Source organism: Babylonia areolata, chromosome 2 (assembly GCF_041734735.1).
Source record: "Babylonia areolata isolate BAREFJ2019XMU chromosome 2, ASM4173473v1, whole genome shotgun sequence".
Classification (NCBI taxonomy): Eukaryota; Metazoa; Mollusca; class Gastropoda; order Neogastropoda; family Buccinidae; genus Babylonia; species Babylonia areolata.
Window position 1 is genome coordinate 57759487 of NC_134877.1, and position 22238 is coordinate 57781724.

Sequence of the window (22238 nt, forward strand, 5' to 3'; positions counted from 1 at the left end):
TCTCCCCCTCCTTCGTTTTCGTCCTCTGCTGCTTTACACATGATACTGAGCAGAATACTACTTTTGTTTGTCCAAGTGTGTTTAGTTATGTACGGCCATTAATTTTCTCCATTCCAGCTCACTCTCCAAAACACACACGCACGCACGCACACACAGCCACACACACACACACACACACACACACACACACACACACACTTCTTTCTCTTTCATTTCCGCTTTGAATCACAATTTTTGTCCAACACTGAATACATCTCTTTTTTTTTTTAAAGAAGAAAAACAACTGTTTACTATATCTTTCTGTTTTCTCGGTTAGTTTGCATTGGTGTGTGTGTGTGTGTGTGTGTGTGTGTGTGTGTGTGTGTGTGTGTGTGTGTGTGTGTGTGTGTGTGTGTGTGTGTGTGTGCGTGTGTTTCTCTCTTGCCCTATTTCACCTTAACGGACAAAATGATATTGTATATAGTTTACGGCTTTCGTCAGTAAAGTACATACGGTCATCGTCCGCCAGCCTCGCACTATCCTATTTCTTCACTTTATATATATATACACACACACACACACACACACACACATATATATATATATATATATATATATATATATATATATATATATAACCAAATAAATATGGCCTGGAAGCGTTCTTCACTTTATATATATATATATATATATATATATATATATATATATATATAAAGTAACCAAATGAACATGGCCTGGAAGCGTTGGTCAATACTATGTCAGTTCCTGTTTTGCTCTCTCCACGCTTCCCTCTTTCTCACATTTCCTGTCCGCTCTCTCTTCCTTAATCAAATACCGCCGAGCAAAACTGTTCAAATTTTGCTTCTGAAAACTGCTAATGGAAAATCGCAGACTGATACGCCTCACGATCGATTTAGCCAGCTAGCTGGAGAAATTATCAACATGTTCTGTGTGTGTGTGTGCGCGCGCGCGCGCGTTCGAAATGGCTAAAGAAATAGTGTTTACATACATGCGCGCGCGTGTGTGTCTATCTGTGTGTGTGTGTGTGTGTGTGTGTGTGTGTGTGTGTGTGTGTGTGTGTGTGTGTGAGGAGGATGGAAGGAGAAGGGTAAAATGGGTGTGTTCATACAGAGAGAAGTGGGATGCAGAGAGAGAGAGAGAGAGAGAGAGAGAGAGAGAGAGAGACAAGACAAGACAAGACAAGACAAAATCTTTATTACAGAGAGAGAGAGAGAGAGAGAGAGAGAGAGAGAGTGTGTCTGTGTGTACATACATGCGTGTGTGTGTTTACAGAGGACGGATGGGGGCAGGGGGTTGGAACTGAGCACATGCTACGGCATGTGAAAGCACCGACAGGATTACACCCGCTTCATCTTCAGAAAATCCACGACAACCGGTCACTTTTACAAACAGGAAGAGTATTTTAACAAATTTCTACTCATGTTTCCTACACTGAACTTCAATAAATCGATCACAGAAACGAGTTCTTTAGCCTTCGGACATTTATTCATTTAGTTAGTTATGTATTCATTCATTTATCTACGTATTTATTAATTTTCCTATAAAACACAACAGCAACAACAGTCATATGTTCTCTCTTCACCTAACCTCGGCTTGACCTCTCCCGCTCTATTCATTCTTGCTGAACGGCATGCAGTTCGATGAAAGAAGGCCTCTCCCCCCCCCTCCCCCCCACCACCACCCCTCTCCCCCCTCTCTCTCCCAGTTTTCTTTCTTTTCCTATTTCTCTGAAATATGACAGCGAGGCAAGGAGGGACGATTACAGCGCCTGTCCCAATGCCCTGTCGTCATAAACAATGAGGCTTTCATGTTTCTATTTCCTGCTAGCGCTTTAGAAACTGGGACGACAAGATTGTTTGCTGCACGTGCGTGGTTTTCGAGCTGAAAGACAGTTCAATCAAGGGATGAACGAGAGAACACTGTTTATGATTTTCTTCACTACTCTGTATGACTCTCGTATTTTGTCAACACTTACTCGAAACACTTTGCCAATAGCACTGTTTAATCAAAGACAACCCTCTTTGTATCTCTGTGGAAGAGCACCTTTCACACAATCGATGAACTGATCTGACCTACAAAAAGAACCCCACACGGATTTTAACGTGGTTTTCATTTAAAATGTTGAAGGACCCACACATAATCTAATAAAATGAGTGAAAAATGTGTTGCATTATGTGTCAAATTTTACGAGAGAACTTGTAGATATCTCAAGTTTGTTTTTTTTCGCCACACGGTCAGTAAATCAATCATCTCTCGCCTCTTCACATCACATCACTCTCCCCGCCCCCTCCCCACAGAACACTCTCTCCCACGACCCCCATTCCATATTCTCTCCACCTCTTCATGCAGTTTAATGGAGAAAAAGTGTGGAGAGCACTTAGCTGGCTCACAGTTTGTGTGTCCCACTTTCTCCCGAGAAAACCTTAACATGACGACGAGACAAGGACAGGGGGCCAAGAGGACGTGAAAAAGGATCGAAAGAAAAACATCTGTCCCCAGTACCCTGCTGTCAGTATGTCGAGAGAAAGCGGCTCCAACATTTCTTGCTGGTCTCACCAAATGGCACATATCTTTGTATGTACAGGCTCTCCTGTTTCACAGTTACCTGTTTGCTTCAACGAGTGGTCTGTTTTTTGTTGTTCTTGTTTTTTTCCCGAAAGCAGTTTGATGAAAGCGGTCAAGCGGGAAGCGTTTTAGTTTTTCTCAGCTCTCCCCGCTATCGCCATCCTCTCCCCTCTCTCTGGAATCTTCTCCACACTTGTATTTATTGGGGATGCTGGCTTAAACCACTGGTCACACTCACGCCCCCAGATCCCTCTCTCATGTATGGCAACATGGTATATTCTATGTTTTGAACATTCAGACACTCAACAATATGCGCCACATGAACAAAAATCCATATCTATTTCAGTTTTAATTTCCAAATTTGAACTAAGTTCTGACAGCGGCACAAGTAATTCCACAAAAAAAAAACAAAAAAACTTTTTTTTTGTGTGTGGACAAAGACAAAATAATCCAGATATCAGGTTGCATTTATCAGGTCGGAAGAACAGCAATGCTTCGTCCCTTTTTCAAACACAACACCCCTTTCCCCTCCCACCTAACCCCGTCCTCTTCTTCCAAATCACAAGAAGTTTATTGAAACAAAGCCCCTCAAGTTAGCAGGCTTACAGCTGTCATGTCCTATTTCCTGGCCGGAAATTGACTGAGGGCGGCGAGGGACATAGAGAGAGGGATAAGAACACGTGGGTCGGAACGAAACGCATCTGCCCCAATGCCCTGTCGTCATCAACAGAAGTGATTCGTGATTTTGTGGGTGTGTTTTCGTAAAATAAGTTAGCATGTCTGGGATTTTTTAATAACGAAATTTGTCTGCTTAAGGTGTTGTTTTTTGTTGTTGTTTTTTCCTGAAGGTAGTTTAGCAACCCGAAAGAGAACAAGTGATTGTCTTACTTGCCAACACATTCTCCTTTGTTCACACGCATTCAGCGACTGTTTCAATACCCCTTCTTTTTTTTTCCTCCATGTTAAAGAGGTAAGATTCAAATTCTCAGTGTGAAACTGAAGTGAAACAATCGTTGACCTCATAGTGCCCATGATCTACTGCTCCCCCACCTTTCGTCATACCCAGTTATAGCATCTACACACACACACACACACACACACACACACACACACACACAGAGAGAGAGAGAGAGAGAGAGAGAGAGAGAGAGAGAGAGAGTCTTTTAAAGAGCAAAAATGTGCAGATACAAGGGTATATATGTATAATGGCACGACTACACAAATCGAAACCTTTGAAAGTTTTTTTTTTTTTTATCTTCAATGCTGTCAACGACTTTGGATTTTTCATTGTGAACTCTAGTCCTCTGCAGACAAATGCAGATCAGCAATTGGCTGAAGTTTCTGGAAAGACTTCTTTGCATCTCACCCAAATGGATAAAGTATCCAACCGTGCGTTTGCAACACAGTCACGCTTTCTTCATACAGAAGACCCTTGGAGACACATCAAACACATTTTCATTCATAAATCCGAACAGGAGAGAAAAATAAACATTGGAAGTCAATTTTTCAGTCTATGGAAACTTGACACAAAATAAGAAAAGAGTTTTCAACTAAGTGGAGAGAGAGAGAGAAATTAAGTGAAGGAAATGACAGTCTCTAGGCAAAGTTTTGTTGTTGTTTTTCTGCTGATCTTGTGCATCAGGTCACAGCCATTTACACCTTGGATCTTCCGAGTTTCCCTTTTGGTTGAAAGGAAGCTGTCCTGTTTTTTCGATGTTGTTATAGGCAGGGACCTTTTCTTTCACGAACCTGTTTATCTTCAATTTACTGCATTCCGTGTACAAACACCAAGTGCATATATCAAGCATGCAGGAAAGCTTCTGCCTTTCTTCTTGTTTTCTTCTCGTTTTTTTTTTTAATAAAAATATATTTCTTTAATCATTTTTTAATTTTATTTAGCAACATCATCGTAGTTTTAATTAAAGAAACCAGTTATCTCTCTGGTTTTGCTCAGGGCAGCAGCTTATGTTTTTTCCAGTGCCAACAACGGTTATATTTATTGATTTATTTTTCTTGTCGCAATATTTAATTAAGGAAATCAATATGTCCAGTGAATTTTGAGAGGCAGAAGAATTGAAATTGCCGATGGCGAACAGCCAAGTATACCGGGTAATCCCCTCTGATTTTGTATTAATTTGCATGCATTTTGCACACATTTTAATTTTTTAACGAAATACTGAGAAAAAAGTCAAGTAATGTTGTCCTTTAATTTCTGTGCTTTCAATTTGTTTCATACATTTAGAAACCCGACATTTTTTTTTCTTCACATGTCCTCTTTTTTCCAATTTCTTCACACCCTTTCCTGCGAAAGATCATGCAGTTCATCTCACTATGGAAGAAAATCGATTTTTTTTTTGTATGTTCGCACTTTCCAGTCTCTCCACCTCCTTCTCAACCCCTGACAAACACCAACCACTTCATGCCAGCAAGCACTGAAGAGTCCTCAACGGGATCGCAACTTTCTGCTCCCCTTTTCTCCTGGTAAACTGAACATGGCGGGGGGCGGGACAAGGATGGAGCGATAAGAAGAATTGGAGAGAGAAGGGTGGCGCCTCCTCAGAGTCTGATCTCGTCCTGTTTTCGGTCAATGCCTTCCAGCCACAGAGTCTTCCCGTTTTGCTGGTCCAGGAAAACCTGTCCCTTACAGTGACGTATCTTTTCACGCGCAGACCCACTTGTGTATTTGAGACAGCAAACTACTGCATCATCTGTCCATAACCTTAACCACGCGCCCGCCTTACCAACAACTCACCAACTGACGTTCACGAACACGCACACGCTGCGTTTTCGTACATAAAAAGTGGAGACAAATAAATCACTCTTATCTCACAAGCTGCAAAAAAGAAACGTGAAGGTATATGCTCCTTTTCTTCTTCACCTTTTTCTTGCATACAGCATATTATGTGGAGTAGCATTTATGGATCAGCCCGCATGCCGTGAAACCTCCTTGGAACTGAACTGAACTGAATCATTGCTTGTCTTGTCATATGTTCCCATCTCTGTCAGACTGAACTCACCCTCACTCCCACCACTCCTCAAAAATACTGAACAGGCTTGTACATTTCGTGACCTATTTTCTGGCCGGAAATTGAACGAGGTAACGAAACAAGGAGAGAGGGATAAGACGACGTGAACAGGGACGAACAGCATCCGCCCCAATGCCCTGTCGTCATTAACAGCAGTGATTTTGTGGGTCCCTTGTCTGAATGGGTTCACGCGTCTAAGGTATTTAGAAAACGAGATTTGTCTGGTTGGAATGGCAGTGCTTTTTTCTCTCTTTTTTTTCTATGAAGGTGGCCTGACTATCGAAGGGTATAAAACACCGTCTGATTCTCTTACCACCTTTCAACCACGGGCCATCCCCCGTCTCTCTCTCTCTCTCTCTCTCTCTGGGTCTCCCTCTCTTTCAGATTTGTACGCATGTGACAACGGCTGTCTACAAAAATATCTAAATAAGTAAATTAGATACGAAACAAATAAAAATATAAAATAAAATGCAGAATAAGGTGAAAGAAACGTGGACATTATGTCGGTCATGACACACCTCAAGCTTTCACTTCACCCGTGTTCGTATGTACATATGTCTAATCGGGACCACAACAATTCTGTTCTTAAACTTCAGTGCTAGGAGCGATATATTTTGTTCACGCACCGCCACTATCAACAAATGTAGAATTTCAACCCTGTCAGCAACATGCTAAAACATCTCGGATGACTTCATCATTTGTGTCACACCCAGTTTGATAAAGTATCAAACCACGTGCTGGCAATGCTATCGTCTTGTGGGTAATGAGAGCGTTAACAGACCCTGGTGATGACACATTTCATGTTATAATAAAACTGATCAGATAAAAGAAACAACAAAAGGGAGTAAACGAGCGAGAGGAGAGAGAAACAGAAAGGAATGATAATACAGACGCACGAAATCTTCGCTGAAAGCTATCTTTTATGTTCTGTTGATCTTATGTATCTAACAACTTTCACTTACGTTTTACATAGAAGGCCATGCACCACAGTAGACTCCACACTGCTATCTAGTCATTTCGGTCGTGTTGAGTAGTGTCAGTTCTGTCTCACCAAACGCAGGAAAAACTGCTTACCCAGCTACTGACCACAATAATCGCATAATCGCGGAGCCAGACTGAGTAAGCGCTCCCTTCACAGCAGAGACCGGTACTTCTTTCACATCTTCGCTTCTTTGGAGCTTTTATGTTAATTAAAAGAACAAAAGCAAAACAATGTTATCTTTCGATATATTTCAGACCAGATTAAAAAAAATCGATCTTTAATTCAACGCGTTCCAAGTCGTACACCAAGCACATTAATTATCTATAAAGATTTTTTAAAGATCAGCTGTAGATACAATTACAGAATCGGGTTATCTGTCTAGTTTTGCTCAGGGTGGCAGATGATGCCCTTAAAATGGCAAAAAATGGTTAGCTTTCTTTTGCTGCAAAACTGAACTAAAAACAAAACAACTCAGTGAATTTTTAATGAGATTTTATATGGCTTTCACTGGCAAAACATGAAGAGGCAGAAGAACCGAATCCGCCGATGGCGACCAACACGGAATACCATCCATCCCCTGACAGTAGACGCTCCGCATATCTACATGCATTTGTTCTTTTGTTTCAATTCGTTTTTGAATCAATTTCAACGATCAGTTACGCTATTCCGTTATGAAACTTCAGTGTTGCCAACAGGCCATGACTGTTTTGCTTGAACGACACTGCTATGTGGATTTATATTTGTTTCCTGCATTAATAAAATAAATTTTGCTGAACCAGCATTAAAAAATCCTTTTCGTGTTCTCTCCTTTAAACCTCGTCACCGCTCCTGCAAAGGATCACGCAGTTCATCTCATTACAGCAGAAATTCAAATCGATTTTTGTGCGTGTTCATGTCACAGCCCCCCTCCCCCCCTTCGTGGCAAACATCAACTACTTCATCTCAGCCAGCACTGAAGAGTTCTCAACGGGACCACAACTTTTTCCTCTATTCTTCTTTGGGAAAATTAAACGTGGCGGCGGGCGGGACAAGGATGGAGTGATAAGAAAAATTCGAGAAGGAAGGGTGGCGCGTCACCCATTCCCTACATCAACCAGTGTTCAGTCAGTAACTTGTAGGAACAGACTACTCTAGTGAGTAGTTGATCAAGGTTTTTCTTCGGGTTTCAAATACTCGAGAATATGAGAAAACCTGATTGTCCGTTTCAACGGCACACATTTTCACGCGCAAGTTACCTACCGATCAAACAGATTATATTTCATGCGCTCATATTGGAGAAAAAGAATACAACAAATCATTCTATCGAAACTCAATATGTTTTTACATTGAAAAAGGGAAAATTAAGATGGACGTATCTGACTGACATGTGATTAGTGAGAGTTCACGATTTTGATATTTCTGGCTCCTGAAAGCAGCCAAGTTTAAGCTGATAATATTCAGGATTCACGATGATGATATTTATTGTATCTGATATATGCATTTAGTCTGTCAGCATTTAATGACTGAGTGGCACGAAACTCAAAATGAGAGTACAATTACACCGTCCCCATGATCAATACCTGTCTGGTACCTCTCTGGCAAAGACAGGATAAAGTTGCAAGGAATCTTTGCTGGGAAGGCCTCTCATTTCTACAGTGCGTAGGGTAAATCACGAACTTTTACAGGGACGTTCACTGTGCCTTGTCAAAGTCGTGCTCCAGCCCAATTTGCTGCAGCAAATAGGATAAGAGATATCATGGAGTTTTCGTTTCATGGTAAGTAGTGTTTCTGCAATAACTGCCAATGGAAGAAGCCTCTGGAAATTGAGTTGTGAGGATGAGTTTGTTGGTGGAAACAATGGTAGCTTTTTCGTTACGTATTGCTGATGTGTATGTCAGAAAGGCAAAGCTGTTTAGCTCCAACAATTGAACTTAATTTGGTTACTGTGTGTCCCAGTCTGTTTTCGTTCTTTGCACCTACATTACCGAACCATAATGCTTTAACTGAGGCTGCTTTACGCGTAAGCTGTTTCTCAGATTTCAGTTCTGACAACAAAGGAACAGCTTCTGAAGCAGATAAAGGCGTATGTTGGATGATTTTTTTCTCTGCAGCGTCTGCAAAAGGCGTTTTTTGCTTCTTTTTTTTTGGTCTGTGTTTTCATTAACATAGAGTTTAACACACAAGCGTGTTCCTAAATATCTAAGACTGGAAACAATTCGAGCACACACAATAAAACCAGAAGGACAATGGCCGACCGCCACGGATACCAGCCAGTCCTTCACAGTATACGTTCTGCATTTATCCCTGTGAATCCGTACGATTCAGTTCGTTTTTCAATCAATACTGACAAATGATAATGTAAATTTGTTGTACATCGACAGGCGTTTCATTGCATGAAGATATTTCATGGATTTCAATTTGTTTCCTACATCCAGAAAACCATCACATGCAATGTTTTTCTTCACATTTGTCCTCTCTTTCCAGTTCCTTCGCCTTTCCTGCAAAAGATCATGCAGTTCATGTCATTATGGCAGAAAATCGATTTTTTTTGTATGCCCACACACCCCAGTCTTCCCACACCTCCCCTACCCGACATCCCTGGCAAACACCAACCACTTCATCTCAGCAAGCACTGAAGAGTCCTCAACGGGATCACAACTTTTTGCTCCCTTTTTCTTTAAGAAAATTAAACATGGCGGAGGGCAGGACAAGGATGGAACGATAAGAAGGAATGGAGAGGGAAGGGTGACGCCTCCTCCGTGGCCCATCCCGTCCTATGTCCGATCAATACCCGGCAACTACGGAGATTCTTCTTCTTGATCTTCGCATCCAGGTTTCGGTGGTTTCGCTTGCTCGAAAATCCGAGAAAACCTAACTGTCCGTCACAACGACGTGCATTTTCACTCGCATGTGCTTTTATCGATCGGAAAGAGCATATTGCATCATTACGCTTACCAAACTCTCCCCATCTCCCCTTTCCCCTCTTCTAAAACCATGCACTCACGCACACATTCGCGTGTGCATGCCCAAGTACGCGCGCACACGCACACACTGTTCTTTCATGTATTAATGGCGGAGACAGATTCAGTTAAACTAGTGAACCAAAAACCATGTATATTACTATAAACGAATTTTCGAGAAAAAAAAAGAAGAAAATCAAGATAGATATATTAAATTTTGCAAAAGAGAGTTCACGACTTTCTGACTCCTGAAACCTACTCAGTCTGAGCTGCTAATATTGAGAGTTCACGATTCTGACATTTCTTGTCTATGACGAAAGTGCAATCTGTCACTGTTCAATGATAGACTGGCACGAAAATCGAAAGGCAATAAAACTACGCGGTCTCATAGGATCAACGCCTTCTTGGTGCTTTTTACGCACTGGCAGGATAAATTTGCAAATACCCGTTGCCGGGATGACCTCTCGCTCCTCCCACAGAACGTGGGAACAGATCACGCACGTTGACAAAGATATTGATTACATTATTTCTTCGTCCTCCAAATCGACTTGCTGTAGCTGATTGGATAAGCGATCTTTTCAAGAGATCATTTCTTTCGGCAAAGGTATCTTGTACCAACATCTTTCGGAATAGAAATTTGTCAAAGGCAACATCGGCTGCCTTATATTTAGTGGCTTGTTACTGATGATGATGAGAAAGGGAGACTTGTATTGATCCCTACCGAACAAATCTACTTCGTGTGTACAACATGCACCAGTCTGCTTTTATTCTTTACACTTTTAACTGTCGAGTCACAGTACGACAATAAGCAAGATCACGTTTTCAATGATGATCATGTACACTGACTCTATGGTATGGATTCCGACACTGAAGGACCCAAGTTTATGCAAAACTACGGATGACTGTTTTTTATCCCACGATGAAATGTGTGTTTTCATGTTAAAGATTATTTTGAAAATCTGGCATTGTTCTTAAATATTTAAAACTGGAAGTCGTTTGGATACTTTTACCAATGGGGTTTAAAAGGATAACAAATTCAATTTCCACACGATGAAATGTGTGTTTTCATGTTAAAGATTATTTTGAAAATCTGGCATTGTTCTTAAATATTTAAAACTGGAAGTCGTTTGGATACTTTTACCAATGGGGTTTAAAAGGATAACAAATTCAATTTTGGCCTGAACTGTTTAGCTAGCCTCATGCCTAATCATTATCATTAAGGTCATAATGGGAAGTGTGCTGAACTTTAAAAAAAGCATAAATGAGTATCATCAAAAGACACAGCAGCAATGGAGGATCTCCTCTTAAGGGTGGCTTCTTTGCAACCTACCACTGACATCTCTATGGAATGCCATTTGGTGTACTCCTACAGATCAAACCTGGATGGTGCTCTGTACAGTGAAGTCAGAAAAAGCATCATAGAAAATACACCGTACCAATGAAAGGACGTGTAGGATGAGGCAGAAAAGAAAAGCGGTGGTTGCAGAACTGTTAATGTCAACTTCAAACGTAACAAGCCTTCCTCCTCTTCCAAACTGAGGAAAACATATGCTCTTCAACATGTCTGTACTGACATAAAGGTCGGGGTAATTTCCATAACAATGATCAAAGGTCTCGGTGCAAACAAGCGCCCAATACGTCACAACAGCTGGTGGAAGAGTTTTAACAGTCAGTACTATCGCACACTACAGCTGGTGGATGCAGACTGTCAAAAACAAGCCTCGAGAATGTTGTTGCCGTGAGCCTCTGGGCCGATACATCATTAACCCTGCTGTCTGTTTATTTATGTCCTCTGAGAATCAACATCCCGCAGCAGGGAGATGGCAGAAATGGCTGCTGGCATCAGCACCAGTCGATAGACCACAGCGTCGCTAATGTATGTCATGAATTAATAACTCCAAAAGTGTCTGGGAGGGTTCAATAAAACGCTACACATATGACAATTCGCAGGCCACAGGTCAATACGCTGCTCCATAGCTCATCAGGAAGCAGCCCAAACCCCTGACATTTCCTTTCAGCACCGCCATGCCTCGAGTCTGTAGGATCACCCTGTACAAGGGCGGAACTCCAAATGGCATTTGTCTTCCAGTCAGTTCTGCATCTCTAAGGCTGTTACCACCACGCCAAAGAACGATTCTGTATTGGAGCAAACTGCATGAATCTTTCAGGAAAGAATGGGGTTCGGGCTTCAGCTTCAGGCTCATACCGTCTTCTGCAGGAATCGCTTTTAACTTTCAGTGGGACGAGCCAAAGAACAAATCAGAGATCGAAGAAACGATCGAACCAACCAACCAACCGACAAACCAATCAACCAAGCAAAAAGCAATCATCCGACCGAGTAAGGAAATCATCCAAATCCAGGAAAAGAAGCAGTTAATGTACGTGCGGAGGTACGTTAATAAAGCTGACTTACTCATATACAATAATATTAAGGTTCAGCTGTGTGTTCACTCGATTTCAGCCCAAGTCACATTTCCTTTAAGCACCGCCATGTCATCATTTTTGTAAAGCGGAATGGGAAAGGAGAAAGGATGGATGGAAGGGGGAGAGGAAAGAGGGGGATTTAGAGGGCTCAACTGCTATTCGTCTTTTTAGTTTAAAAAAATCTTGCATTTTCAGGTAGTTTGTCAATGTACTGTACTTAAATGCAAGATACCCATCTGTTTAGAAACTGTATGCAGAAGATCAGGTGGGGCTATTATAAAAATTGTTTTTTATGGGGAAGGTGGTTCACAACTTAGCACCTTTATCGAGAGGTGCTGTTTTCATTTTATATTTACCCAGACGGAGATAAACTGTTCTGATCCAGAGTATCCTTCCTGCAGCGGCATTGTCTTTGCACTTGAAAATAATTAATACCAAGCACAAGCAGAAACATTTTTTAAAAGTTCACATGTTATTTACACGTAAACCAACGCAATCCTGAATGCCAAGTAGGCTGCTGCCGCACTGATGCATACGTACACAGACATGGCACAGAGGAGGTGAACAGATCTGTGAATTAATCAGCCGTGAAATTGTTGGTTTGTCTGAAACACTGATCGGATACCGATACAGCTGAGCTGGCCATTCATGCAACGCACATTTCGACCCCCTCCACCCACCGTCCCGCCCCACCCCCGTATCTAATTCATTATGTATATATAATATCCTTGATTTATTAATGTATTTGATATGGTTGTATTCCATTATACATAGGGTCTTCACTCGCGGTGCAGGTAACTGTTCTGATTAAGAAAGGTGGGTAGTGGGCGGGGGGATCACGGAAGTGGTCTCCATTCGCAGAAAGGTGAAGTTTCAGTTTGACGTATGTAGGCAACACGTTATTAGGGCGACGATGGTTGGAATGAAATAATCAATAACAGGAACCTTTATAGTTAAGACAAATACTTCGGAGATCACTGTCCTGATAATGTTTTCTCCTTTTCTCTCGTCATCATGAACATAGGAACTGATTCTTAATAAGACGTCAATGGAGTGATGGTGACTAGCGCCAACAAACAGAGACAGGGAGGGAGAGCAGATTCATTTTCTCAAGGAGGCGTTATTGCGTTCGGACAAATCCATATACGGTACAGGACATCTTTTAGGCAGATGCCCGACCAGCAACATAATACAACGCGCATGTCTGGCCTTAACTGCATGCATGTGTATTTGTGCACATTTGAAAGTAGATTTCTTCCACACAAATGCTGCCACGTGTTCTTTTACAGTTCGTGCTGCGTACAGGACCTCGGTTTATCGTCTCATACAAATGACTAGAAGCTTAGTTTGATTTTCCTGGTCAAATGTGTGAGAAAAAGGCGAAAACGAGAACGGGATTCGAACACAGACCTTCACGGACACTGCGATGACAGAAAAGCGTCTTAACCATTCTGCCACCCTCTACTAGCTCAAAAGTATCTTCCCTTCCCCAGTAGCTTTTGCAGGCTCTCGCTGCCTGAACAGCGTGTTGCGTTCATGCACGGGTCAAGCAACGCACTTTCTTATTTTACAGCACATTTGGTGTGGCGTCTATGGGTCAGTCTGCATGCTTCAAAACACTCACACACACACACACACACACACACACACACACACACACACACAGAGAGAGTGAGGAGAGAGAGAGAGAATCCATTTTCCTTGCGTCCGTGCGAAAGCGCTCGCCCGAGTGCATACATGTCTAGACACAAACTTCTTTGTTCTGCCTCCACACCCTCTCTTTTACGTTCCACCTTAGGAGCTACTCCATTAGACCCATCAGACGATCAAAACATATAAAATCCTGTCCACCGAACCCGGTAGGACCAGAAACCTTGAAGCAGCTTGTTAAAATGCCAATGGCCTCACGGCAATTTAGCTGGTCTTTGATCCTGATATACGGCAGACAAAAATACTGGTTTGGTAGTCGGCAGCGTGCCGTGGATATCAAAGCTTTCCGGTAACGAATCAGGAAGGAGCTGGTCGTCTGAAACCAGGAAGAATCGTCTGTAAATCTATGAGCCATTGATAATGATAATACCAGCCATTGATAATGGTTATATCAACAATAACAATAATAAGACTGATATGATCCAATCTTCATAGGATCGTTTGAATAATCATAAAACTGGCCCATGAAAAGATCGCTTCCTTAAGTTATTAACGTGTTTAACAATCTTCTGAAAGCATGTCAAATCCTAAGAAAACCTTCATTAGAAAGTTCCCGAAACATTTACTGAGGTTTAATACTTTTCACTGATGTATACCATGGTCACAAAGGCAATGGTGAGACAGGTTTTATCGACATCTACCTCCTTAACAAATAAAACAAATTAAAATGAAAGAAAAAAAAGAAAAACAAACAAACAAAAAAACACCCGACGCACTGACAATATTGTAGAATGGACAAGAAAACCATTTTCAGAGACCCTGGCTTTTGACGCACAAACGAAAGGTCTGAAGGAATTTGGTGAACAGTTCTTCTGTGCGGCTCCCAAATGCCCTCACAGAGAAAAAAAGAAGACAGCCTCAACCAATTTGGTCTTCTTCGTGGCTGCTGAGAGAACGCCAAAGTTTACCAGACACACACGCTCACTATCCGTCACATATTTAGCATGTACATGTATCAGGACAGGACTTTCCATAAGATTTTCTTGTTGTCCTGTTCATCTATATATGTGTTGTGACATGTTCCGAATGAAATACTGTTTAAACCATCAACAATAATGTTATCTAAGAAATGCACAGACAGCAGTTTAGCATGGCCTTTCCCGATCATTCTCGGAACCACTCTTGCCAGCACATTAATTGTTTTTGCACCATACCACCCTACCCCATTAAAACAAGCAGAAAATTATAAGTATAGCTTGCTTTAAAAAAAAGGGTAAAAAAAAAAAAAATAGTGTGCTGCAACAATGAAGTCCTTCACTACTGTCTGTTATGTCAGACTGTCTGTCTGCCAGGTTCTGTCCTTCATCTGTCTGTGCGTGGTTGCACGTGCGGTGCGCGTGTGTGCTCGCATAATTATGACCTTGTGCACACTCCCTTACATACAGTAATAAGTGTACAATAACTTATTGTTATGGAAATATATCAACTCAAACTCCCGTTCTCTTCCTTTGCGCCAACGAGTCTCTTCACACATTTTTCGTCCTTTTGTTCTTTCTTCTTTCTTCCCTTTTCCTTCTTTCTCCTAAGTCAGCGATGTAGAACACGTTGAAAGAGAACGTAAAGTCCCGAAAGTGTACCACTTTCTCGTAACTTTGGCTTACCTCAGGGGTCTCAGGTGGCTCCTAGTCTATTTCCAGACATAAAAAAGGGCGGGAAGGAAGAAAGACAAAGAAAACAAAGCAACATGAAAAAAAAAGGAGAGAGAGAGAGAGAGAGAGAGAGAGAGGAATATAGCGATGGCAGAAAAGTAAAGGCGCGCGCACACACACACAATATGCGCCCTTCCCCCTTTCCGTAAGCACGCGCGCGCACACACAGAGACACACATACAAAACCACACACACATACAACGTCACCATCACCACCACCACCATCGACCCCCCCCTCACCATCCCCCACCCGCCCCCAAGCCTACATACCTCTCCCACCAAAATCCTTACCTCACCCATTCACACACACACACACACACTAACCTTTCACAGACTTGAGGTGGTCTCCAACCACCTGCTTGGCAATAAACGCTGCCATCACTGCTCCGCTGCTGCTGCTGCTGCTGCTGCTGCTGCTGCTGCTGCTGCTATAGCTCTGCTGCCACGAGGGATGATGCTCTCAGACCCGGCAACAGCAGACGTACTCTACCTGCTGGGTAGATAAAGTGGATTTTTTTCCTCTCCCCTGAGGATATGGAACAGGGATTCCAGACGAGACAGGTCCCCTCTCCAAAACGTGAGCAGAATTCTTCCCGCTGCTAAAAAAGACAACGGATGTCTCCTCCTCGTCCGGACAGGAACGCTAACTCGCTGGATTGAGTATTTCCCAAGGGGAGGTGACTGCCCTTCCGCGCTGCAAGCACCCGTGTCGAGGCTCTCACTCTCTCTCTTTCTGTCCTCTTCCGTCTAGTCGTGTCCCTTAGTCAGCGCTCTTCTGTGGGGAAGAGAAAGAAGGAATGGAAGAGGTTAAATAAACGTTAGTGTCGCGGTTGTGTGTGTGTGTGTGTGTGTGTGTGTGTGCGCGCGCGCGTGCGTGCGTGTGTGTTGTGTGTAGGGACGGGGTGTAGAATTCGCTGCACACTGAAGCCACCTTTGGTTGAAATCTACAACCTCACTGCTACACAACCACTGACAGAGTCTATTGCACACAAAAAACTGAAGTCACTTGACGCATCAGCCACAATATCAAAGCCAGTTTCAGGCTTCATTCACAGGCATCGTCATTTGCACTTCATACAGTCATTTCAATCATTTCGGCGCCGTTCATTGCATTACACCCACGTCTGCCGTTCTGAACACACCCACCTGTCACTCTGTGGCCGGTGCTTGGCCCGTTTGTTGCACTAAAACCCTATGATAACAACAACAACAACAATACTACTACTACTACTACTACTACTACTACTACTAATAATAATAATAATAATGTGTTTTCATAAAGACCATGCATGAGCAAGCTCTAAGCACTTTTAGGAATCCAATATTTAAAATTAACCGAGAAAGCACATAAGAGGAAGTAAAAACACATATAGGTACATAGAAGAATAAAAGGGTACTCGTGGCACAAACACGTCTGCTGCACCCAAGCCAAACGTAGCCAACCTCTTATGCACAAAAGCTGCTTAAATTGCTGTAAGCATCATCTGTTGGACAACAGCCAGTTCAACGCACTTTAAAGTTGTTCAAAAGCCAGTTATAGCTTCTATATCAGGTCAGTACCACATGCACCATATTCGGCTTGAACGCAAATATTCTAGGTCCCTACATTACTTTACAGCTCCCTGTCCTGGACATTATTCACTGCACAAAAGCCATTTCTGACTGTCCTCAGTTACATCAAAAGATACATTAAAGGTACATCTTCTGTGTAAGATGCTGTTTGGAAACGGGGAGCAGAAAAATCTTTGAGGAAGAAATAAATAACAAGTAACCACCACAAAAAAGAAGAAAAAATACGAGAGAATCCCTTTAGTGGTAAACATATATGGAAGCTATGCTCTTTTTCTTTAATCAAACAATGTTACTGCAAGCGTCAAATACCCCTTCTCCGGACACTCACACACACACACACACACACACATGCGAACGCATGTTCACATGCACACACACACACACACACACACACACACACACACACACACACACACACACACACACAGAGCTGAATTCGTTTCCTGCCGGCTATGACATAAGCAGGTCACACCTAATGACGACGTACCGACTGGCAGGGGAGGGATAATGACACCATAGAGCAGTGTGGCAGCGGACAATGCCGAGAACTATCGATCAATCAACAGCAGTTCCAGAGAAAGCAGCATGGTGCACTAGGATTAGTTTTCGCACTCGGCGATGCTACTGGTTTTATCCGGACTTATGTATACATTGCGTTTTGACACACCTCACAATCAAATCATTTTGAGCTTATGTCCCTGTTGTTGTTAAAACAAAACAAAAATACCCACAAATTAACGATATATTTGATAATATTATACGTACGCGCACTCGTACGCAAACACACACACACACACACACACACACACACACACACACACACACACACACACACACACACACGATTACTCGTCCTCCTCTTCCCAAACGCACAAACACATGCCATTTGCAGTCTTGTATAGTAGAGTTTTCTGTGTTATGCATTTTGCCAAATGAAGTCCTCCTCTTCCTCATCATCATCAACAACAACAGCAACAGTGTTAATACAAATGAAAATACCGATGATGATGCTGACAAAAAAAAGTAGCAAGAACAACAGCAACACAATTTAAAAACAACAACAAAACCACAGGCACTAAACAAGAAGGAAAACAAAACACACACCACAGTACACAAACGAGCAGTTCTAAAAAATCTGGGTGTAATTTTCCATCATTCGTTACCAACACCAACACCCCAACAAGTTGTCGCCACGGTTGTTGGCTTACTGATATTTCATACGACAACCAATTACTGTTATTTCATATGACAATCATTTACTGTTATTTCATATGACAATCGTGATTATGATGACAATGGTGATAATAAGTAATTCTTGTAATAGAGCACGCAACTCTTGAAAACACTTTGCGATACTCAAACGCACGCCAGCTCATAGCGACATTTCTTCATTATCTTATCATGTGATGATAAGGAAAGATAGTGACGCGATCATTGCGGAAACGGGAGACGGCAAAGCAAAACGAGTCACACGCACACGCACACACACACACACACGCACACACACACATGCACACATACACAGACACACACAGCTACAGCACCGTGTTGCACGGACAGTAAAACCACCATCGATTACTTGCAGTCCACTACTTCACAGCAGTCCCCAGCTCCAACTGACCCGCTTGCTATTTCCCACTTTTGTTCTCTCTTTCATATCTCTTTCGTCACCCAATTATGGGATTCATTTTTTGGTTTGGTCTGTTTTCTGCTCTCATCATCGCCGGGGTATCGTGTTCCTTGTTATCTGGCAGAAAGGTCCCCCCCCACCCCCTTCTTTTTTTTCTTTGTCATCATTATCAAAGATTCTGCTGTCTATTATCGGCAACTGATCACGAGCCTTGCTCGTGGAAGTGCAAATGAACACCCTGTCTTTATTTTCTCTTTTTTCCTTTTATAGTTTATTTTCGGGGTTGGTCCTTAACTGCTGTATTATCAAGACGCATTTCGACACATGTGAATCATTTTGTGCTGATTTATTCAGACTTCAAATTTCAGTCATAATCTTGTCTAAAAGAGACTTTTCATTCATTAACAAATCATACAACCGAAGTTGTTTTTGGTTTTTTTCCCTCCTCATTTGGAAGTTTTCAAATCTCATTCCTGAACAGAAGACATCTTTCTGTCTGTGACTGTCTGTCTGCCCCTCTCTCTATCCACCTCTGTCTCTGTCTCTGTCTGTCTGTCTCTCTCCCAGATGTTGTTTTCAGAAGCGGTGGTGGCTTGCACGTATGTGAATAAAACTTGGTATTTGCTTTCATGTTAACACCTTGTTAAAGTTGCTTACAAATAGGTCGCCCGTATACCGCAACAAATCCAATACATTACATGGCTTGTCTTCATAACTGAATGTTCACACAGTCACTTCAGTATCACTCTTAGCGTTGGCAACGTTTCATGGTAACCTAAAGCGATTTTCGCCAAGAGAAACCGCGACACTCAAATAACTGTTAATAGTAATTCATTCTACAAATAAACCACATACAAACGTGTGCATTCGCGCGCGCGCGTGTGTGTGTGTGAATGTGTGTATATGCGTAAGCACGCGCAAGCGTGCGTGCGTGAGTGCGTGCCTGTCTGTGTGTGTGTGAATGTGTGTATATGCGTAAGCACGCGCAAGCGTGCGTGCGTGAGTGCGTGCCTGTCTGCGTGTGCTTGCGTGCCTGCGCGCGCGTCTGTGCAAGTTTGTGCGCGCTTGAGTGTGTTTGTGGGGAAAAATTCTACGTTGATGTCCATTCTTTTATGTTTTAGACATGCTCATCGAACCGAAGGGCAAACCCACTTCAAGAAATGCTTGTTTATTATTATTATTATCATCAATATTATTTTCACAACCAATGATATAAATAAACAGACGGGAAGCGGCAGCCTGAAAAGCCGAGCTCGTAAGAGATCTAAAGAAGAACGAAAGAAAGAAAGAAAGAAAGAAGAAGAAGACCAACGTCAGCTTCTCTTTGATTTCGTGTCCAATGGTCACGGTCCATGGCGCACCGAGAAAGAGGGTGGTGCCTCGACAGAGTGGTGGTGGCTGCCAATAATCAATGCTCTGCAGCATGGCACGACAACAACAACAACCACAAGGAAGACCAAACAACAACAACAACAATAATAACAACAATAAACAAGAAAGGCAAGGCCTTCAAGACTCACTTGTGATACACTTTTTAAAAAATCCAAGTTTTTATGTATTGAGTATAATGCATTTACTGTTATATTTATATTTTTTGTATTCTCTAAACTCGGCACTTTGATCTGATATTTGACCCAACAAAGGATCTGTCATTATTATCATTTTTTGTTCAAACAGGAACTTCTTTTGCTAAGCATGGAAGTTTTATTTATTGCAAACGGTTTGGTGAGGATAGCAGAACAAGGGAAATTACTCTGCTGGGGAACTTAGTTTGCTTTAAACTGATCTTTCTCATCTTAAACATTACATTTTGAAATTATACTCAATACATAAAAAGCTTGGATTTTTTTTAAAAAGTGCATCACAAGTGAGTCTTGAAGGCCTTGCCTCTCTTGTTTCAAAATGTAATGTTTAAGATGAGAAAGATCAGTTTAAAGCAAATTAACTCCACTCGCATTACAGAGTAATTTCCCCTTTTTACTATCTGAACCAAAACGTTTGCAAAATAAATAAAAATTCCATGCTTAGCAAAAGAAGTTCCTGTTTGAACAAAAAATGATAATAATGACTGCTCTAGCTGTTGGGTCAGAATATCGGATCAAAGTGCCAAGTTTAGAGAATACAAAAAATATAAATATAACAGTAAATGCACTTTGCATATAATTAGGCTTCATTCTTTATTTTTTTGTGCCAATCCCAGAAGCGCAATATTGTTTTAGACAAGATGACTGGAAAGAACTGGATTTTTCCTATTTTTATGCCAAATTTGGTGTCAACTGACAAAGTAGTTGCAGAGAAAATGTCAATGTTAAAGTTTACCACGGACACACAGACACACAGACACACAGACACACACACACACACACAGACAACCGAACACCGGGTTAAAACATAGACTCACTTTGTTTACACAAGTGAGTCAAAAAGGGCTCGCCTCTTTACAACCAGCTAAAAGCAGAATCGTGTTCGAGGTCCGACCCAATGCCACACCACCGAGTACTACCCATGTGTCACTGGCATTGATCATCTGTGACTGTCTAGGCAGACATGTCACCACTGCCTGGAGCTGTTTTAGCCCTGAGGCGCTGATCCCTGTTTGCTTTAAAAAAAAAAAAAAAAAAAAAAGAGAGAGAGAGAAAAAATATGTAAAAAATCAGTGTGGGTCCAGAAAAAATCCTGGAACACGCTTGTGTGTGTGTGTGTGTGTGTGTGTCTGTGTGTGTCTGTGTGTGTCTGTGTCTGTCTGTGCGTGTGTGCGTGTGTGTCTGCAATTGTCAGGATCGTATTATATTGTGTTGTATTCTATTGTACCGTATTATATTGTGTTGCACGACATTGCGTTGTACTGCATTGTATTCCATTGTATTGTAATGTGTTGAATTGTGAAACGTTTTCGTCATAACTCATTTCTCTGTGTGAAATTCGGACTGCTCAGCCGAGAAGAGCGCGTTGCCACAACGTAGCGTCATCTTGTGCATTTGTTTTTCAATCAAAGTAGCTTTTTCTATTGGATTTTGCCAGGGGTAACCACCTTGTTGCCGATGGTTCTGTTACGAGTGCTAAGTTCATGCTACAAACATGACCTCGATTTATCGTCTCACCCAAAAGACTAGCACTCAGAACACAACTCAAGGTCTCGTGGAAGGGGGAGTAAATATCCCGGTCAGGAACCAGTGTGACACTCGCTACTTCCCCAAGGCCACCATTCCACTCATTTTTTTTAATTTTTTAAATATTTGATCTTTATATGTTTATTCATACATGAAGTAGCCCTAATGCAATGCAAGAAAACACATCCACGCATCGATTTACACAAGATGTGCGCATATTCACTTAAAAAAATATATTGTCTAAATGTAAATGCATGAGGTTATCTAGGGATATTTTAAGCCACCTTTCAGTTTATGTATAGGTAAATTCGTCAGATCTGCTTAATTACAATTTCATAATCTTAAAGCCACAAGTGCGTCAGTAAAACCACAGAAAATACAGTCATATACCAATCAGCTGTGATTGTTTAACAGCTTTTTTTGTCTGACAGTCCACTGCCGCCTAAAGATATTAAATAAACATCACTGGTGATAACATCAATCATCACCATAAGAACACAACTATGAACAAACTAGTACTTGAGTCCTGAAATCTCTCTGTAATCAAACCAATTGCATACTGCATCCTGAAGCGAAGCATTGATCGAGAGCCTGAGACAGCACAGCGAGGGGTGATTCCAAATCCTCA

General features: G+C 41.8%; 1 protein-coding gene across 1 annotated transcript in view; it reads right to left on the bottom strand.

Annotated features, from left to right (window-relative positions):
- Positions 1-22238, bottom strand: part of LOC143279524 (complexin-like) — a 307086-nt gene that overhangs the window by 62451 nt on the left and 222397 nt on the right. Inside the window, exon 6 of the mRNA XM_076583586.1 lies at positions 15623-16073. Coding sequence (XP_076439701.1) covers positions 15623-15677 — 55 coding nt within the window. The 5' untranslated portion in view covers positions 15678-16073. The remainder of the gene's footprint in view (positions 1-15622; positions 16074-22238) is intronic.